The following is an 18590-nucleotide window of genomic DNA, read 5'->3' as shown; positions in this document are numbered from 1 at the left end:
CCAAGCGCTGAGCCGTTGTCGTAAAACAACGTAAACCCGCGTACCGGTTTCCGGCTAGTAGTAGCTGCCATGGAAACATGGATGAGACTATATACGTGCATGAGTGGCAACTTGATGTAATGTTTCATCTGAAAGGAGAGATGATGGTCGGTGGAGGTGTTATTGCCCTCGCTGTGTTTGAGGGAGATGTTGCTTGGAGAAAAGTATGCATTGGGGTTAATAACTTCGTGAATTAAGCCTAAATTTTGTTTTGTCTGTTTGTCTGAAATATGTTTGTTTCAAGAAACTGTCAATACCACGTGTATGTATTAGGATTTTAGGATAAGATATGAAAGTCTATAGGAAAAGAACAGCATTTTTAGGCAAATATTAGGGTCTAAAGGGCAAAAAACAATTACAAATTGTATAATAATGTTTGTAGTATTATCTATCTATAAGTTAATTTATTATTGTTATTGTATTAGTTGTAGTAGTTGTAATTTTTCTTCATCTCTTGCACATCTGCAGACATGCAAAAAAAATAAATAGACAATAGTTCATGTTTTATGTATATACCAAAATTGTTGGCATTATTAAATCTTTTATTTCTTTCCTCTTTTTCAGCTTTCTAAGAAGCCTGATAGTGACCATGCCAAAAAAATACAGATTGTCAAACAGTATCTAAAAATCTCGAAATGCTCATTTTCTACCCTTAACAGAAATATAATTAAATAAAAAAAAAAGCGTAAAACATAAAGGGAGTGCATCTGGTCGACATGAGCTTTCTGAAAGGCATTTTTGTGCTCTTTTTTAATGATTTATTAATGAGTTTCCTTTGTGTATTCCGCTTTCTTCCCACAGTCCAAAGACATATATACTAAGCTAATGGGCAATTGCCCATAGTGTGTAAAGGTTGTCCGGAGGTCCCACCACGGTCGTAAAAAAGGAATAAATACAATGGTAATTGACACTGGGCACCACGGTTACTATGTGGATGATGGATGGAACGATTTATTGCCAACAAAACTATTATACTGTGCAAGTTTTTGTTTTTTGTTATAATTGTCTTAAAAAAGTTTAAAGAAAAAATCAAGTCTTGCAATTATTAGTTTTTCCTTCTTTTAAAGAAAACAAGTTATTCATAATTATCAATTGTGGAATGCTGTATCTAATTAGTAATAATGTACTGTACAGTAAGGGTGAGGTGAGTTGAGCTGCGCATGCGCGTTCTGGTTTCAGTACTGACCGTGTCCGTTCTGGCTTGCCGTAGTGTTGTTACTGAAAACTGTCATGGCGACGTTTTAGTCTTTTCGCATATTTATACTGTATGTATATACTGTTATATACATTCATAAAATGATTGCTTGTTTAAACGAAACAAAAAAAGCGAGCATATGTTTACAGTTATATTCGCTGATATTATTAATGTGTGTTCCACTTGATGTGTATTTATTGTAAACACTCCGTCCAGGTTAGCTGTTAGCTAAAGCAGCTCCAGTAACGTCTTTAAACAGCAGTGTCACGGCTCTGTGAATTCACTTTGCAGTTTCATCCTGAATCTCCCTCCGTCATGGGCGAGTCTTTGCGCGAGGACGAGTTGCGGCCGGTGCCGAGAGAGCGAGCGGTTCTGGAGAGCTTCTTCACGCAGCTCGGGATGTTCTGGTTCGATCGAGCTAAAGACTACGTGGAGAAGGAGAAGGAGCAGAGCAGCAGGAGCGCCGCGGCCATCTGGAGCTCTCTGCTCGCCGCTCTGGCGCACCTGGCGGCCGCGGAGAAGGCCTACCACAGCATGAGCTTCCTCGGGCAAAAACTCGGTAACAACCCGGGCTGGGAGGGATGGTGTGCTGGGAGGGATGGTGTGCTGGGCATGGGGTCCTCACTGGTGGTTCACTCTCATGTTGCTCAGTATCTCTTGTTTATTCTTGTGCTGCATTACATCACAGGATCCTTAGTCTGGTCCTGCTCAAACACACACAATTCAAATAATCAGCATCTTTACAGCAGTTTCTAGCTTGCTTAAACTATTTACAATAGTGGGTTCTCCAGGGTTCGTGTTCAGACCCTTAGATTTATCTCACATCTCCAGGGTGGAGGGTTCGATTCCTACATAACGTCTATGTGATGGAGTTTGCATGCAGCGTGTTTGGTGGGTTTCCTCCGGGTACCCTGGTTTCCTCCCACTATCCAAAGACAGGCAGATGAGGTTAATTATTTAGGTTTCAAATTGCCCATTGTGTGTGTGAGCGTGACCTGTCCAGGGTGTACCCTGCCTCAGACCCAAAGTCTATCCAGATAGGCTCCAGGCCCCCTGCAAACCTGTACTACCCAGGATAATGAAGAGATGATGAATGAAAGTTAAAGATGATGTCTGTTTAGTGTTAAAGGTCCCATATACTGTCCCCGACTTACGACATTTCCAGTTCTGAGTTTTTTTACAAATATGAATGGACCACGGTTCTACTTCCGGTTCAATCAGTAAAGTCGCTTAGATGTATTGTACAAAATATAGACACTGCAGTGCTCTAGATACCAATATTTACCATTATATACAATATTTTCAGTGTGTAAGTGAATATATAAAATGTCCAAAGTCTGTTATATTTTACGTATGTGTGTGGGGGTGCAAGAGAAATGAGTCGGTCTTACCGGTTTCAAAGAATCAGGATTTAGAGACACTACAGAGATGGTGACACAATATAGAATCGTGTAGTTATAGTATAAAATTAACATGTAGTTTAAAATGAATAAAATCAGGAATAGTTTGTCAGTAACTGGTTTATCCAGAAGAACACGTTTCAGTGACGGACTTCTATCAGAGAGCTGCTCTACCGACAGATTATACGTTTATTTCTCCTTTAAAAAAAAGTCATATTTATCCACTCATCATTTACCCTAATCTGCATTGACTTTCATTACCACTCTTACCTTTTGCACTGCTGTCACTTTTAATTGCTGTCGCTTAGTCGCACATCTCAATTTGCACTATTCTGTCACTGAATCTGTTCATCCTTATTGCCTATATTTGCACATATTTATCTCACATTTCGATATATTTACATATATTTTATGTTCTGCTTTCTCTATAAAATTGATGATTTGCAGTTTGTAGCTACATGCCTATTGTGTTACTATCCTTGCCACAGAATGTTTGAAAATTCCTTTTGGATCAATATATCCAAATGTAGATAGAATAAGTATCTATCCATCTATCCATCTTACCCTGTTATAGTCATTCTAGGTATAGGACATAGTAGTGTTTTGGCAACATTGAGCTTCGCCATGTTGTTTAGTCTTCCATAATAGTGATCATGATGGCGTTTTTACATCAGAGAACCCTGTAATCAGAGGACTGATGATTACTGGAACAGCATATTGATTCCCCTTCCTGTATGACTCCCTGCTGATTTGTACAAACTCCATCCCATCTCGTTCAATACAATCGTTCAGAAAGTACTTAAAGTTCTCTGTTTTGTCCAGCAAGTGGTGCCATAGTGCCACAACACAGATCGGTGCGCCTATCAAGTAAATTCCTCCTGTAGATTTAACCCAGGTGATCTCAGTTGGAATGTTAATCAGTTAACTGTTGTGTTTGTGATTTTTATTTTTATTTATTTATTTATTTTTTTGTTAAGGAGGTCAGTCCTTCTTCAGCAGGAAGGACTCCATCCGGACCATTTACACGTCGCTGCAGAACGAGCTGAAGAAAGTGGTCTCCATGGGACGCCCGGCCCCGAGTGGCTCCACGCCGTACCTGGAGGAGCTGCTGTCGCATTTATCCGAGCAGCTCTGCCACTTCACGCAGGCCAGGATGGAGCTCGCAGACCTCTACGAGAAGATGCACTGCCTCGGCAGCCAGAAAAACGTGAACTCAGAGGAACTGGTGAGCACGCTGGAGAGTATCCTGAACAAATACAGCTCGAGGTAAGTGAAAAGGTGCAGTCATGTGATACAAAACCGCTCCAAATCTGTGGGTTCTCGCATGTTCTCATCTGATTGTCCCACCACAAATCACGTTTAATGGAGATTAAATTTCTATTTCCACATATTTGTTATGCTGAAGGAATGTTGTTGGATTAATCACTCGCTTGGGTTTTAATACTTAAGCTAATTTGACCTCTAATCTGCACAGACCTGAGAAAATCTCACTGTTTCAAGATCCTATCATAATTCAATCTAATCTCACCTTTTTTGTCTCTTTTTTAAATCTTTTTTTTTTTTTTTTTTTACTAATCCTTACATGAAAATTCAGGCCTTTTTTTTTTTTTTTTGGAGTCTGGTAACTCCTAAATGAACAACTTTTCTGCAGCAGAGGTAGGTCGGGAAGGTCTTAATGAGAGCCAGTTTCATTATGGTACTTGGTGGTTTTGCAAATGCACTTGAATCTGATCTAAACAGTGTTTCACTGAGATGTTCTTCAGGGATCGATTAGTATCGATTGAACATTGTGGTGACATCGTACACTGTCTGGCCAAAAGAAAGAAAAGGAAAAAAGTGTCACCATTTCAGTGTCAAATTATTTGGCTGCCTTTAAGTAAAGAAAATGACTAGGGAGATTTGAAATTCCTGGAATCCTTTAACACGTTATCAAATCCTGGAAGGATAGTGCTAAACTGTCAACTTTGTGTAAGACATGTGGTTGGAAAAAAAAATATATTGAATGGAGATCACTTAAACAGTTGGTGCCAAAAAAATATCAACAGCTATGTTTCAAAGTGAAAGTGGGGGCATTTCCATACATACAATGTGATTGAGAACTCAATAAGGACAGCTATATAATATTTATAGTATATTTAATATTTATTAATATATAGTATTATATAATAATACTTTTGTTAGTGAGACTCATTAGAAAAAAGACTTCAGTTTGGTAAAGAGCATAAAGATTGGACTTGTAATAGAAAAAGTTTATGTGGTCTGATCATGACCAATTTGTTCATGAGTTTAGACTGACCCTATACCAGAGCGATTGGTGAATCTCAGGGTAAGAAAGGAAGCGCCTGAAGCAATTCACCCATCATGCATAGTGTCCACTGTAAAAGCCTCTGGAGGCAGTGTTATGATCTGAGGTTGCTTCAGTTGCAAAGGTTATTCCATAAGATGACTTCAACATATTATAGCTGTCTGATAGCTTTTTTTATTATTTACAGAACAAGTAGTTTTTAATTTCTAATTATTTACAAAACAAAAACTAAGGCTAAAAATGCACAAATGTCCCATTAGCCTAACAGGATTATTCATGAAGAAACGGTGTAACAGTGCAGCTGTGTGTGTCTAATGACGGTGAGATCTCTGCTCAAGGTGAACTCTGCTCTCTGTTAAAGAGATGCAGCGATGGAGGGCGGGAGAGATTGATGGAGAGCAACAATACCAGATTGTGAGTAATCGGGGGGGGGGGGGGATTTGATGTGACTGTGTGTGGAGGGTAGATGTGACTGGATCTCTACACTGTTATCTGATCAATTAATCAGACAGAGAGTGCTCCCTGACAGGCCCTGTGCTTGACATCCGTCTAGTCCAGAATGAGATTAAAGCCTGCTTACATGACCATGACCTTGAAGGATGGAGAGAGTGGACCATCTTAATGAACTCCAAACAGGAAAGAAAGGAACGTTCCAGGGACTTATAGGGAGTCTGCGTTGAAACGGAGCATACAAATTCCTTATAGGCATTAATATTAACGACTAAAACACTTCAGGGTCAAGACCCTGCTGAAAAATAAATAAATAATAATTAATAGATGAATAAATGCTTGAGCACACTTTCTAACTCTGTGGTCATTCCTGATTTGTATTTCTTTCTACACTGTAAAACAATGCTGAAGGCGTTTATCTAAAATGCACAATCTCATTTGAACAGTTGATATTGAGACACATCTGCTACTTATGTTCTGTAAATCCTTCATAACGGCTCTAAGGTGATGTTTGTTAATTGGTGATTTCTGAGGTAACTGGTAACTCTAAATAAACGTCTCCCCTGCAGAAGAGGTAGGTTTTGGTCTTGTTTGATGGGTTTTGTAATTGCACTTGACACAATACTGTTCTTGTACGAACTGTTCCAGAACAGCTTATCACCGTGCCTTAAAATAACAACGGCCCGTTGTTGTGACTTAATTATGTAATTCATATGCGTAATGTTAAATGAAATAAATTCCCTACATCTGTACACTACTGCTGAAAACTTTGAGATCATTTTCAAATTTCTTTGTTTTTGTTTAGTGATTTATTTTCTACATTCTACAACAATACTGGGGATTCAAAACTATGAAATGATGCATACGAAATTAGGTAATTATGTAACAACAATCACTTAAACCCAAACACAGAGATATTCAGTTTCCCATTTAGTCTGTTGAACATGCCAAAGTCAGAAACAATGTAATTCTGATATTCTTAATAAATTTGTTTCCAAACCTGTACAAATTCCACATCTCTGAAGTGGTATTTGATTCTTTTGCGAAAAGGGAGCGAATATTTGTTTTTACGTTTGTCATTTTTAAAGCTGGTAGATCAATTAGATTATTGTGAAACCTCTGATTACGAGTAACGCGGTTTGGGAGTGTTCCGCAAGACGAGCAGAGATTTTTTAATACATTTTGATTTGGAAAACAAACAAGTCTTGGTTTACGTGTACCGAGTATCATGTATTACGAATGCGCTACTTGTTTTTCTCTATTGCGCTGCGGAATTGTGGGTCTCCCCTGCTGGGTCCTGGTGCAGGTATAATCAACATCTGTCCATGTGCGTGCTGTTTAATATGACACTGACCACGTACGTGTGCGTAAAACATATTTTATTTTGTCTGTATGCGTGTGTGTACAGCAAACACCTCCTACTTTTGCCTTCACAGACACACACACACACACACACTCTTTCTTTCTGCTCTACACAGAAACACTGCTCTGTTGCGATTCATTTCAAAGGTAAAGTGCAGGTAAATTTGTTTTATTTTTACTTTACTGTAATCGAGTGTCATTAGAGAGATTTCTTGTTTATGTTTGTGATTAAACAGTGTTTCTTTTGTGTTTAAAAAGAGTGAAGAAAGGGTGTGTAAGAAGAGAAGGGGGAGAGGGAAGCTTACTTTAGTTTTACACACAAGTGTCTGCGCGCACAAACGGAAAAACTTATCTGATTTATTTTTATTTTTTTATAGGTAAAGTGCAGGTTAATTTATTATATTTTTAGTTAATATTTTGTGTTAATTATTTTTATGTATTTATTTTGTGGGCTGTGGAATGAATAATTTGAGTTTCCATTATTTATTATGGGAAAATTCGATTTGGTTTGAGTGTTTTGAAATACGAGCCCACTTTACAACTTATGCTCGTAATCCAAGGTTCTTGCTGTATAGAGTTGAATTGGTCTTTTATTAGTCAGTTTTTGATTTAGAATCAATTTACACTTTTAATATTACACTTATTAAAAAAATTAATAAGACAAGTTACATAACATTTTAATGCTTATTAGATACATTTGGTAGTTTTAAATACTTTAGGACCTTAGTGCTGTGGAAATAAATTGATTAGAAAATCACAATGCACAACAATTAAATCACCAGTCTACCCATGCTGCACAGCTCTTGTTATTTCACTTAACCAATGATATTAAAAACTGAGTTTGTGAAGAAGTCGGTTTAAATGCATGGTCTGAGTAGTTTAACTGTTTAAAAAGTGCAACAGTCCGTTTGTTAAACATTTCTTACTTGTATTCAGTACTATGCAAAAGTCTTGAGCCACTGATTTCTTGATATTTTCTTGTATTTTTAATGTAGTCTTAAGGAATAGTTGTCCAAGCTCCCTCCAGGTCTTTTTACCCCCTAATTTTCAGTCCAATCTATGTTCTTGCGCAGTTTCAGAGAAAGGTTTTGTATGTGAAGGAAGGTTTTGTTCGTATGAAGCCTTACAGTGGCCTATGATTCATTCAAGCATTAAAAAAAAGCATCTAACTTAAGTCATAGCCCAGTGAGGAACAGGTACAGATGGTGACAGATGATTAGGCCGGTGATGTATAGTATATATGTAGTATACTGGTGTTGCTGAACGCTGAGTGGTTGGAATAGACAAGAGGGGAAATGGGATTGCTGCTGAGGTTGTGTAAACAATCGAATTTTTATATTTAATTTTTAGGGACTTTGCAGCCTGTCACAGAAAAACATTGCACTGAACTCTCCTTATAGTTCTGATCACGCTCCATCAGTTTTTTACCTGTTTGTCCTTGTAGGGCTGCTTTTAGGGGACCAAAGATTTACTTCTGATAAATAAGTGAAGACAGCGGTACATTCGTAGCTTGCAGTTCAACCTAAAACATTATTAATAAGGCGATACTGAAGCTTGTTGGCAGATGGACAAAGTGTATTAAAAAGCAAGGAGATTATGTGGGGAAAATGGAGTATTTATCTTTCCTTAAAGTTAATTAAAATAAATCACTGATCACACAGTTAGCAGATAAAAATCTGTGAAAGTGGGAAACACTTTGTGATACTTCTGCTATACTTTTAAACGCTGGTCTACTAGTTGTGTAGCATGTGCTGAGGTGATCCTTGTGCTTTACCAGCATCCCCTTTAAGCCAGATCTTGATTCTGTCTGATTTTATTATGCAACTCATCAGTTATACCCTGATTATAAACTGGAAAGCGTTTTCTCTCTCTCTCTCTCTGCTTGCCCTTTTTTTTTTCCTTTATAGACCCCAGTTTCTCAGTTTCTCTCATTTTCCTGTCTCTCATTCTTTCTCTCTCTCGCTGCCTGCTAAGACGGGTAATTAATGTTCAGTCAGGGGTGAAGAATTCGCATGCTGGCTCTGAATACAGAGGTGATGTAATGAGCTAAAAGCAGCCGTGCCATATTCATGACTCTGGTCTCCAACACTAATGAGCCTGGAGAAGCATCCTGGCATAATGTCTCAAACACACACACACACACGTTTTGGGGATCTCAGGGGGTGCAGAGTGGATTTTCATGATGTTTCACTTTGATTCCATCTGTTTTCTCCGCTGAACTAATTTCTATCCATCCATTTTGTGCCGTCCATGACGGCCATTTTGTTTCTCTTTGATGCAGGTTCCACCATCCCATCCTGTGTCGCCTGGAGAGCGGCTTCCAGGTCGAAGTGGACGTTTTGGCGCAGCTGCTGCGCTGCCAGGCTCAGATCTCAGAATGGTACTTCCTGCCCTCGCTGCTCAACTTGCACGGCGCTCACGCCAAACTGCAGGCATGGGCTCAAGTGTTCGAGCGGCAGCGCGAGACTCGCAAGCACCTGTTCGGCGGGCAATCCCAAAAGGCCGTGCAACCGCCACACCTGTACGCGTGGTTGCAGCGCCTGCAGGGGGCTCTTTTGGCCAAGTTCAGCTTCTATTTCCATGAAGCGCTGAGTCGGCAAGCTCCCCCCTCTGAGATGAAGGCGCTGACGGCTCGCACTTTACCCGATTACTTTGGAAAGATCTCGGCCTTCGTACGCAAACATGACGCCACCAATGTTTCGCTGGTGTTTGACAATCGCGGCATGGAGAGCTTCCAGGGCCACGGCTACCATCATCCACACTCGTATCGGGAGGCTCCTAAAGGCGTAGACCAGTTCCCTGCCGTGGTCTCTGTCCCTGGCGGCGAGCGACCATTGAACCACTGGCCCAACGTCATCATGATCATGAGCGACCGTGCCAATGAGCTCAACACACTCGACAAGGTCACATACTTTTACGACGACAAGGTCCAGAGTACGTACTTTATGATGAGACCCGAGCCTCACTTTACACTCGTCGTCATTTTTGACGGCAAGAAGGCGGAGAAGGACTCGCACATCGTGGGATTTCTAAATGAGATTTCCAGCTCGCTGAGGAACTCCAAACCCTTCAGCTCACTCAAGCCTGGCTCCAAAGGCTGAACATGATCACGTGATCTACTCCACATCTCGCGTTCATTTCTGTCAGTGGTAAAAACTCCTGACTTGAAATTTAGTTCAGCTATTTGGTTATACAGTTTATTTGCGTCATTGCTGCTGAACTTTAAAAAAATATATATATAACCATTTATTTTAATCTTGAAGCACCAGAGGTCTAGTAGCCAGTCGTTTTCTTTTGATATCGTGTACTATTGTGACCAATCACACCACCATGTTTTTTAGTTGTTGTTTTTTTAGTCATTGTATTTGCACTCCTGCTGCTAGGAAAACCAATTACAGTTCATCTCATTTTAATGCGCAATGCTTAACATTTTTAATAGCGATCAGTTGATTTTATAAAAACAATTTTGTACTGTAATTAATTTACTAAAATAAAGTTCAGGTATTATTTAAACAGTTTGGATGTAATTGAATTCATCCAAAATGAATTATTTGTGGAGTGTATTTACAGTATTGCATAGGAATAATTTCACTGTTCGTGTTAAAGAGTAATAAATAAATAAATAATAGCTTTAATTGGAGCGCTTATGATGTTTACATCGGAATACTTTCGGACATCTTTTGGTGAAGTTTTTCTCACATTCCTAAGAAAAAAAACGCTGGTCTCTGTGGAGAGGTGGGGGAAACGGGAATGACGTGGACCAAAAACATCCAGTCATGAAAAGTTTGTACAAAAAATTGTGCAAGCCTAGGGAAGGGAAAAAAAAAAAAAAAAAAAGCCTGACTTTAGACAGCTTTAGCTAATTTCAGCCAAATTGCCAACTGCACCTTAATGTAAATTGTTTAGGGTTTACATGATTCTTGATCTGATTTATTTTTTTTTGCTTTACATTTTTTATGTAAATTATACAATGTGAAAAATAAAATATTTTACAAGAATTAAAAATTACCCCCAATCCCCCCAACCCCCATCTGTATGAGTTGACTCTTTATCTGTGAATAAACTGGAACATTAAACTCTCAGGTCGTTGTGTTTCTCTCTAAAGATGTCTCCTATGAAAGCTAAACCTTGCTGAATCTTGCCTCTAGTCTACGTGTGTGGAGTTTGCATGTTCTCCCCATGCTTGGACAGTTTTCTCTCAGACATACAGACTGTGATTTTCGAATTGCCCCTATTTTATTGATTAGACATCCCTTCAGGGTGTACCCAGCCTTGGGTACACCCCGAGTTACTTGGGATCCGCTCCACATGCTGTAATCATTAGTACAATATAATGTAATGTACAGTTAAAGTCAACTAGTTGAATGCCTGGTCTCAAAACCGATTTAAAGGTTTTGTCTTTATCTTGACATGCCTCGCTTTGATCTGGACCTGAGCTTGATTTGGCCTTATTTTTGGTCCTGATTTGGTCTTCACCATTTTTAATTGTGGACTGCTTGTCTTCGATTTGACTACTGTACTATCTGAGCTTTAAGTTTAAAGTGAACCTGAAGTTCATGGTTTACAAAAAATAATAAAAATCAATCGAATATCTGAACCAGAATACGCAGCAGTGTGTGAAAGGATGAGATAAGAGGCGTTTTATTTCTTTTGCATGCAACTAGTTATTTTGAAAGTGATTTTAAAGTGCCTTAACACGGAGACTTCACTGAACGTTCTTTTCAGAAACTGATATACAGATTTAATTTTGAATTTCAAACACAACCATACCACACACCTCAGGTGAAATTGATCTGTTGATTTTGGATAATCGGAGATTCTCAGATGGTATGTTGCATACTCAAGCCAATTCCCAATTTGCAATCATCAAATTAATCATTAAATAAGCCCAGTATAATGAAAAAATAAATAACTTAACCTCTGTACACATGGGAGAAAAGGCTTTTTAAATGCATTTTACTGTACATGTGCTGTTTGTTCATGTGTGTACAAGGCAGGGTAACCAAGGCACAGTCTTTGAACTGTGGAAGGAAACCAGAGCACCCAGAGAAAACCCACTAAGCATAAGTAGTACGTGCAAAAAAAAAAAAAAAAAAACAGGACAGGTGGAAAGCGAACCCTAGATCCTGGACGTGTGCGGCAACAGCGCTGACCATTACACCACCGTGCCGTCAAGATAAAATTTAATCAAGCCAATCACAACTGAATAGCAGAAATCCCAAGCAAAAGTAAATACTTTGTCCACTTAAATATCATTGTGGGTAGAGAATTGTACAGTATACATTAATATAAGTAAAGACTTACTTTTATTTACACCTTACAAATGCAATCATTACAAATCTTAAGGTAAATGACTCGCTTTCTTTTTATCCGTTTCCAAACTACAAGATTCTAGTTACTGCCATTTTAAATCCATTTACAAATATTAAAAAAAATTTATGCCTCCACATGCAATGCTCTACATATTGCTCTCATGGAACTCTTAAGATTTAACCGTAACTGGGTTGTATGATTAGTTCTGAAAATAAGCACAAAACAACATTGGGAACAATACCATTATTCAACTTTTGCACAGTCCTGTACATCTGTACAACAAATGTATACATTTATAAATGTGCACTTGCATCCAAAAAGGAAAAAAAAAACCAAACAAGTGTGAGGCATATGAACTTTACTTTATTTCAAAGACATTCAGTTTCTGACACCTTGTTAAAATGCACTGCAACATGATATAATGCTACATGCCGAATACCGTCCTATACATGAAAGTGCAACGTCACAATGGGTTAAATGTACATACTTATGATTCATTCAAAAGTGGTTACATGTTTGGAAAGAGCTCTATTCTTAACATTTCATTCTTGGAACGACGCTTCAGAGAAAGACAGGCACACGACACATCTGTAGCAGAACAGGCTCCTCCCTCTATACACACACGTCCTGAAAGGCACTTTCGCGTGAACACACGGCGTGCATGTGTGTGTGAGTGTTTAGGAGATTAAGTATGCGTGTGTATGTCTGTACACGCACATACACGCCGTCACGCGAGAGAGCACCAGTAGAAACGAGGTTTTTAAATAATCATTCACTTAACAAGAATCAATAAATAAGTATAAAATATTGCAGGTAGAAAAGAAAAGAAAAATCGTCATCAGGAAACAATCAGGAAAAAAGTGAGAATTATTAGAATCGTTATTTGTGCATAAAAAAGTGAAAACATGGCTGTTTGGTAGTCACGAGACCTTCTCATCTTCATCAAGCATTTCTATACATTTGGGTCAGCCCTCTCTCTCACACACACACACACACTTCTAAATCTTATTCTTTACAAATCATAAAGTTCACTAACAGGAGAGAACCTGTTACACATGAAAAAATTAAGGCAGGCACACACACACACACTGGAAGTACAGGCTGAAAATCAGAATGGTGATCGCTCCACTCTTAGGACAAAAAGCTTTAATCTAATACCATCTATCGTTCTCCGTTTCGAACCCTTCGTGTCCCCCTTGCAGAGCGGAAAATCCCCTTTAATGAATGAAAAATCACATTTTTTTCTAGTCCGGTTAATGGAAGGAAGTGTTACTAGGACAACCAAAGAGAGGGCGTGGCTTGACAGGTTCAGTCATCTTTTTTTTTTTTTTAACACCTTCCTTGCCCTTTCCTTTCCCTCGACCAGTCCCCCATCCACCCCATTTTATTAAAGCTCATTAAGTGCCCTCCGAATGTCCGATCTCCTCCCCTCCTCCCGAGTGTCCGATCAGATTGCGTTTCCACGGTGAACAGGAAGGTTTCTGTGGTGATCAAGGCTTCATGTGGTATCAGAGTGGAAAAAATGAAAAAAACAAAACAAACAACAACAACATGGAACATTCAGTTAAAGGAGCAATAAGCAACTCTTCGGTTTCCATTTGTCTCGTCCCTCTGATGGACATATCGACATAAAACATTTACACACAGACTATCGTCATATTTACTTTATTTATTTATCACAATATTTTCCAACAGAACATTTTGCTTATTGCTCCTTTAATACATTCAGGCTTTTTCAAAGTCACCCGTACCTCTTTTTGAGGCTAGGTGCTACATTCACTATCAATACCTTTTACTGTTTATGCGATATGATTTCCCCCGCGATGCACCTGTGTCACTTCCTTTAACTCAAGTAAACAATGTAAAAAAAATGAACAAGGAAAGCAGCATTAAACTGTAAGGATGGCCCCTTTTTGGCAGGAATTATCCTTCATAAGGCATGGCAAATCAAAGCACTGATGATGCATTGCACTGGAAAAAAAAGCGACGCTTCTCAAAGCCAGATTCCCGAACCATCTGCAATCTCTCTCTCTCCTACTTTCCTTCTCTGCCATCTCTGAATGTGTTCCTTATAAAAGTATCTATGCACACAGACACAGGTTAAGTCCTAGTCATTTTTTTTTTTAATATAAAGAATACGCACGCACACCACCCTGACGACACGGTAAATGATTATAATATCGTAGACTAACTCTAGTTGACTCTTCTTGCTTGGAAGCTATTCAGTATTAACACAATCACCCTGTCTGACCCTCAGTAAGTGGATTTTAGTCCTCAGGCTTTTTGCCGAGTTAAACCCGTTTCAGGCTCACATAGTGCCTGATTTGTCATTGGGGAAGGTTTGGGGTGGGGTCGGGGGCTTTTGAGGGGGCAGAGCGTTGCTTTTTGGCAGGATGGCCGGTTTGGGGCGGAGGGCAGGGGGGCGTAGCGTAACGCCCATGCGGGGAGAGGGGAGTGGCTCAGGGCAGCGGCGGGTCAGCGGGCCAGGTAGAGGTGGCAGGGGACTGTGGGGACTCAGCGGGCTCGGTGAATCTGACGGGCTGGACAGGGTGGAAGGGGTGGAGCCTGAAGGAAGGGAGGGGCTGCTCTTCATCTGCTCCAGCGTGTCGAGCACCAGGTCCGGCTTCCCGCTCTGCCGCTCCAGCTCACGCAGCTCGTTCAGGGCCAGGCTCATGGTCTCCTCAATATCCTGCACATAAAACAACAGTTTTAAACATTACAGGTACAATTAAGCTGCAATTTAATTCAACTGTGGATTTAAAATGCTAAAAAGCCTCTTTCACTGAGTATCGTGGCTAAAACGTGCCTCACTGACCTGCGCCATGGTGTGCGTGTTGAGCGTGCGTGTACGCTGTTCAGGGACGCTGCAGTGCAGTGAAGACGGAGACTGGCGGATGGGTGGGCTCTCCCTCTCCCTGCGCAGAGACTCGTGACGGCTGATGCTCGAGCTCAGGGAGCCGTTAGTAGTGGACGTGGTCGTTGTGGTGGTGGAGTTGTTGTTGTTGTGTCCTCCGCGGCGACGCGTCGTTTCCGGGCTGTCCTGGTGTCCACCGTGTCCGCGCAGCAGCTCGCGCGGGCTGAAGTGACCCGTCACCGTTACCGTCACCGGCGGGGAGCTGCGCTCCAGCCCGTTACCATGGCAGTGACCGGGGGCGCGGCGCAGGAGGGCCTCCGTCCTCTTCCTGTGACTGCATGTGGACACCACGATGAATCAGTTAATAGAAAATCAGAGACTAATTTTTTCTCTGGAGGTCAGTAATTGGGTTTGGTGAGAAGGTTTCATTGCCAGTGTGTCTAACAGTGTGAAACGTGCGTGTGTGACTCAGACGCGGCTACAGGCGAGTGGAATGGAATTTCCTCTGAACAATATCTCATATCTCACAGCTGTAGTCAGATGAGGTTGAGTTTACATCTGTGTATGTGCATGTGTGTGGAGAAAACATGAGGTTTCCTTTTTCATTTCTGTTGTGATTTTAGAAACAAGTAAGTGTGTGTGTGTGTGTGTGTGTGTGTGTGTGTGTGTGTATGTGTGTGTATGTGTATGTGTGTGTGTATGTGTGTGTATGTGTGTGTGTGCGCTCACCGGCTGATAAAGGTTTCTGGAAGTCTGGGTTCGGTTGGGGAGGTCAGGGACCTCCTGGAGTTTACTTCATCTGTAGGAGTGCTGCTGTGTTCACTGTCTGCTTTCTGACTCAGAGTGTCCGACATAGCCTCCTCGCTGAAACCACAACCGCGTCGTCGTTAGCTTATCTTATCTCTTCTTCCGTTTATTCCTTATTAACACAATCAGCTCTTAAACAAGTCCTAAAATCAATGCGACCAATAGAAAGTTAAATATAGCAATCATTTATAATAGGCATTACTGAAGTCAGCGACAACTGATGGTTCTGTATTACAAGGAAGGCTTTTGTAACGTCATCAGTAAATCAAAACGTTAAAGGAAATTGTCATGCAATATAGACAGCGATGGTATGAACAAAATGTATTTTATTTCTATTCTGTAAACGAGTTTGTGTAGCTACGTCACACTGTCTCATGATTTTCGTTGCTCTGGGTGTCTTGGTGGTCTTATTCACACCTCTACAGTCATGTGTTCCTATCCAGCTCTGTATCAAACTCTTGGACCACAATATACTATAATATGAATGGAATATTATTCAGCTCTCTCCTTAAGACCAGTAACAGACAGACACTTGTTAAATGCGTGTTTAGATTCGGATTTTACTCTGATCCATTTATTTCATTCCGCCTCCGAAAAGTAACCTTCAAGCTTTCAAGCCATTACGATTCACTAAATAGCCAACTGCTGATTTCATTCTACTACACTTTGTCTAGTTTTTCCTGCTGCTCTGCCTTTTACGATGTTTCAAATATAACCACGTTTAAAACGGTCACTGGTTGTTTTTAACATCACAAGTCCATGAGACTGTCGGGCACTTCCTGCTAATTTAAGTCTTAAAAAAAGGTGGTAAAAACGTAAACATTCATGACAGACACGGGTAATACGTTTATTAAACGAGGCTGTTTGAGTTTTAATGGGTTCCATCACTTAGATCTCTATAGTGTGTGTATGATCAACATGTGTAGCGTGTGTACGATCCCATCCAGAGGCAGTGAAGTTCATTCTCCAACGGACTGATTTAGCTCTGCTGTCACAAAGAACGGTTTAGGAAATCATTCCTACTGTTTGCCAGTGCACTGTGCAATGACTCACCTCTATGGAACAGATGATGATAGTAACTTATATACATATCCCGTTATTCACGCACACATACATACACAGACAATTTGCACATGTAATTCCTATTTCTTTTTTGTCTTTTTGAATTGCCAGTTTTCACCCTATTTTTGTATGTGGCATATTCTGCAATATTGTCTGTCTGTCTGTCTGTCTGTCTGTCATCAATGTGTATAGGGTGCGCGTGTCCAACTAACGTGTAAAGGCGGCGCGTGTCCAACACGTACAATGTGTATATGAGTACTGTGTACAGTGGGTAATGAGCAATATGTATAGTGTGTGAAAGATCACTTGTGTACAATGTGCATATGAGCTGTATGTATACCGCTGTGTGTATGTGTAATATTTATAGATAACACAGATGTTAGACTCAGGCGTTTGTACCCTGCTATACCTAGTACCATCATCACACATGTGTAATTCCTGTGAAATGTGTGTGTTCAAGCTGTGCACTCACTCCTGCAGTGTGATGTACTGGTGCGGTATGAGTCCATCAGTGCCGTTACACCGCCCCTCCCACCAGTCCTCAGAAGCCCTCTGGAAGAGGAGCAGAGTCGCCCCTTTCTTAAAGGACAGCTCACGACCCGAGCGCCCTACGTAGTCAAACTTCGCCAGGGCCTCCACCGGCTCACCCTCTGCAACATGCACACACATTTTACTTGAAAACTCTGATGTAATAAAAAAGAAACTAAACAAAACGATAGGCATGAAAGAATATAAATGCTTATGTGAACATGCAAATGTGACGTGCAGAGACAAAAAAAATGTAGCCGAGTCGGATTAAACATAGTGTTTCACTGCAGCTACATCAGCTCAACCTTGCAGACCACGTCATTTCACTTACAGCTACACATATACTGTAGACTGCACTCCGCAAACTGCTCACAGATTTTCAGGCGTCTCTTTTATATCTTTTACATCAAACATGTGGAAATGGCCTGGAGCGAGGTCAGGACTGTACGAGGGATGTGGAAATAACTCCCAGCCGAGTTCCTGTAATGAACAAGTGGTGCAGTGGGCAGTATGAGATTGTATGTTGTCCTGCAAAAACAGAATGCTTTTCGGTTTTCAAACGAGGCCATTTTCCCCCCCTGAGGGCGTTCCTGTCGCTGAATGTTCGTGGGAACGACTGCAGCGGGCTCCAAGCCACCTCACGCAGGATCGTCATTTATGGACATACGGTCTTCTTTAAAACATGTGCACTAATCACTGTACTGTTCCTGAAGTCTTCTGTTCAGTCTTCAATCAGTTTTTCTCCTTCATTCACCAGATAGTTCATCACTCGTCCCGGACTTGAACAATCCTCAAAACTTAAATTAGACTTTTTTTTTTTTCACCCCATTTCTTCTCAAGTAAATTATGTTTTATTTTACCAGAAAGTCCTGAAAACCATTTCACTACTGTACATGTGGTTGTTCGTGTGAGCAATACATTCGGATTGGATGGGATTTGCTTGACTGTGACTAGGATGGGAAAACTAAATTCAAAAGGGAGGTAATAACTGGGTGTAAAGCATGAAAACATCCATCATGTCTTGAATCGAATGTCAGACTAAAATCATCAGTATGCATACAGCAGGTTTATGACTCAATAGTGAAGGGCTTAAACCCGCTGTGTGTCCTGCACCTGCTCCCACATAATGCAAGTGTCAGAGAGATTTACCCTCTTCACTGGTCTGGGTTTCAGTGCCGCCATCTTGTTCTCCTTCTTCAAACACTCCTGGCTCGCTGTATGGACTCTCACTAGAAGAGGAAAGAAAAAACAGAAAACAAACATTTACTTAATCTC

At 40.5% G+C, this 18590-nt stretch overlaps 2 protein-coding genes across 4 annotated transcripts in view; one reads left to right on the top strand and one right to left on the bottom strand.

The window, feature by feature from the left end:
* Positions 1–90: 90 nt before the first annotated feature.
* Positions 91–10833, top strand: kics2 (KICSTOR subunit 2). 3 transcript variants are annotated; one of them, XM_053508908.1, is made up of 4 exons: positions 91–203; positions 1526–1793; positions 3615–3900; positions 9033–10833. In XM_053508908.1, the coding sequence occupies exons 1-4, from the start codon at positions 120–122 to the stop codon at positions 9850–9852; spliced, it is 1458 nt and encodes a 485-aa protein (XP_053364883.1). In that variant the 5' UTR covers positions 91–119; the 3' UTR covers positions 9853–10833. The 3 variants fall into 3 exon arrangements, with proteins under 3 accessions (XP_053364883.1, XP_053364882.1, XP_053364884.1); XM_053508907.1 differs by having other exon boundaries at positions 92–203; positions 3612–3900; XM_053508909.1 differs by lacking the exon at positions 91–203 and adding an exon at positions 1233–1304 and having other exon boundaries at positions 3612–3900.
* Positions 10834–12407: 1574 nt separating this feature from the next.
* srgap1b (SLIT-ROBO Rho GTPase activating protein 1b) overlaps positions 12408–18590 on the bottom strand; it is a 52694-nt gene continuing 46511 nt past the window's right edge. The window contains exons 18-22 of the mRNA XM_053508903.1: positions 18465–18544; positions 17260–17437; positions 15648–15782; positions 14880–15252; positions 12408–14753 (exon numbers count right to left, since the gene is read on the bottom strand). Coding sequence (XP_053364878.1) covers positions 14373–14753; positions 14880–15252; positions 15648–15782; positions 17260–17437; positions 18465–18544 — 1147 coding nt within the window. The 3' untranslated portion in view covers positions 12408–14372. The remainder of the gene's footprint in view (positions 14754–14879; positions 15253–15647; positions 15783–17259; positions 17438–18464; positions 18545–18590) is intronic.

This window comes from Clarias gariepinus, chromosome 12, assembly GCF_024256425.1.
Source record: "Clarias gariepinus isolate MV-2021 ecotype Netherlands chromosome 12, CGAR_prim_01v2, whole genome shotgun sequence".
Classification (NCBI taxonomy): Eukaryota; Metazoa; Chordata; class Actinopteri; order Siluriformes; family Clariidae; genus Clarias; species Clarias gariepinus.
Note: the sequence above shows the minus strand (reverse complement) of the source record. Positions and strands in the feature narration are given on the sequence as shown.

Coding starts and splice junctions, on each gene's coding strand:
- kics2 (XM_053508907.1), top strand. CDS start 120: ATGTTTCATCTGAAAGGAGAGATGATGGTCGGTGGAGGTGTTATTGCC. Junction 204..1,525: donor GAGATGTTGCTTGGAGAAAA/GTATGCATTGGG, acceptor TTCACTTTGCAG/TTTCATCCTGAATCTCCCTC. Junction 3,901..9,032: donor CTGAACAAATACAGCTCGAG/GTAAGTGAAAAG, acceptor TCTTTGATGCAG/GTTCCACCATCCCATCCTGT.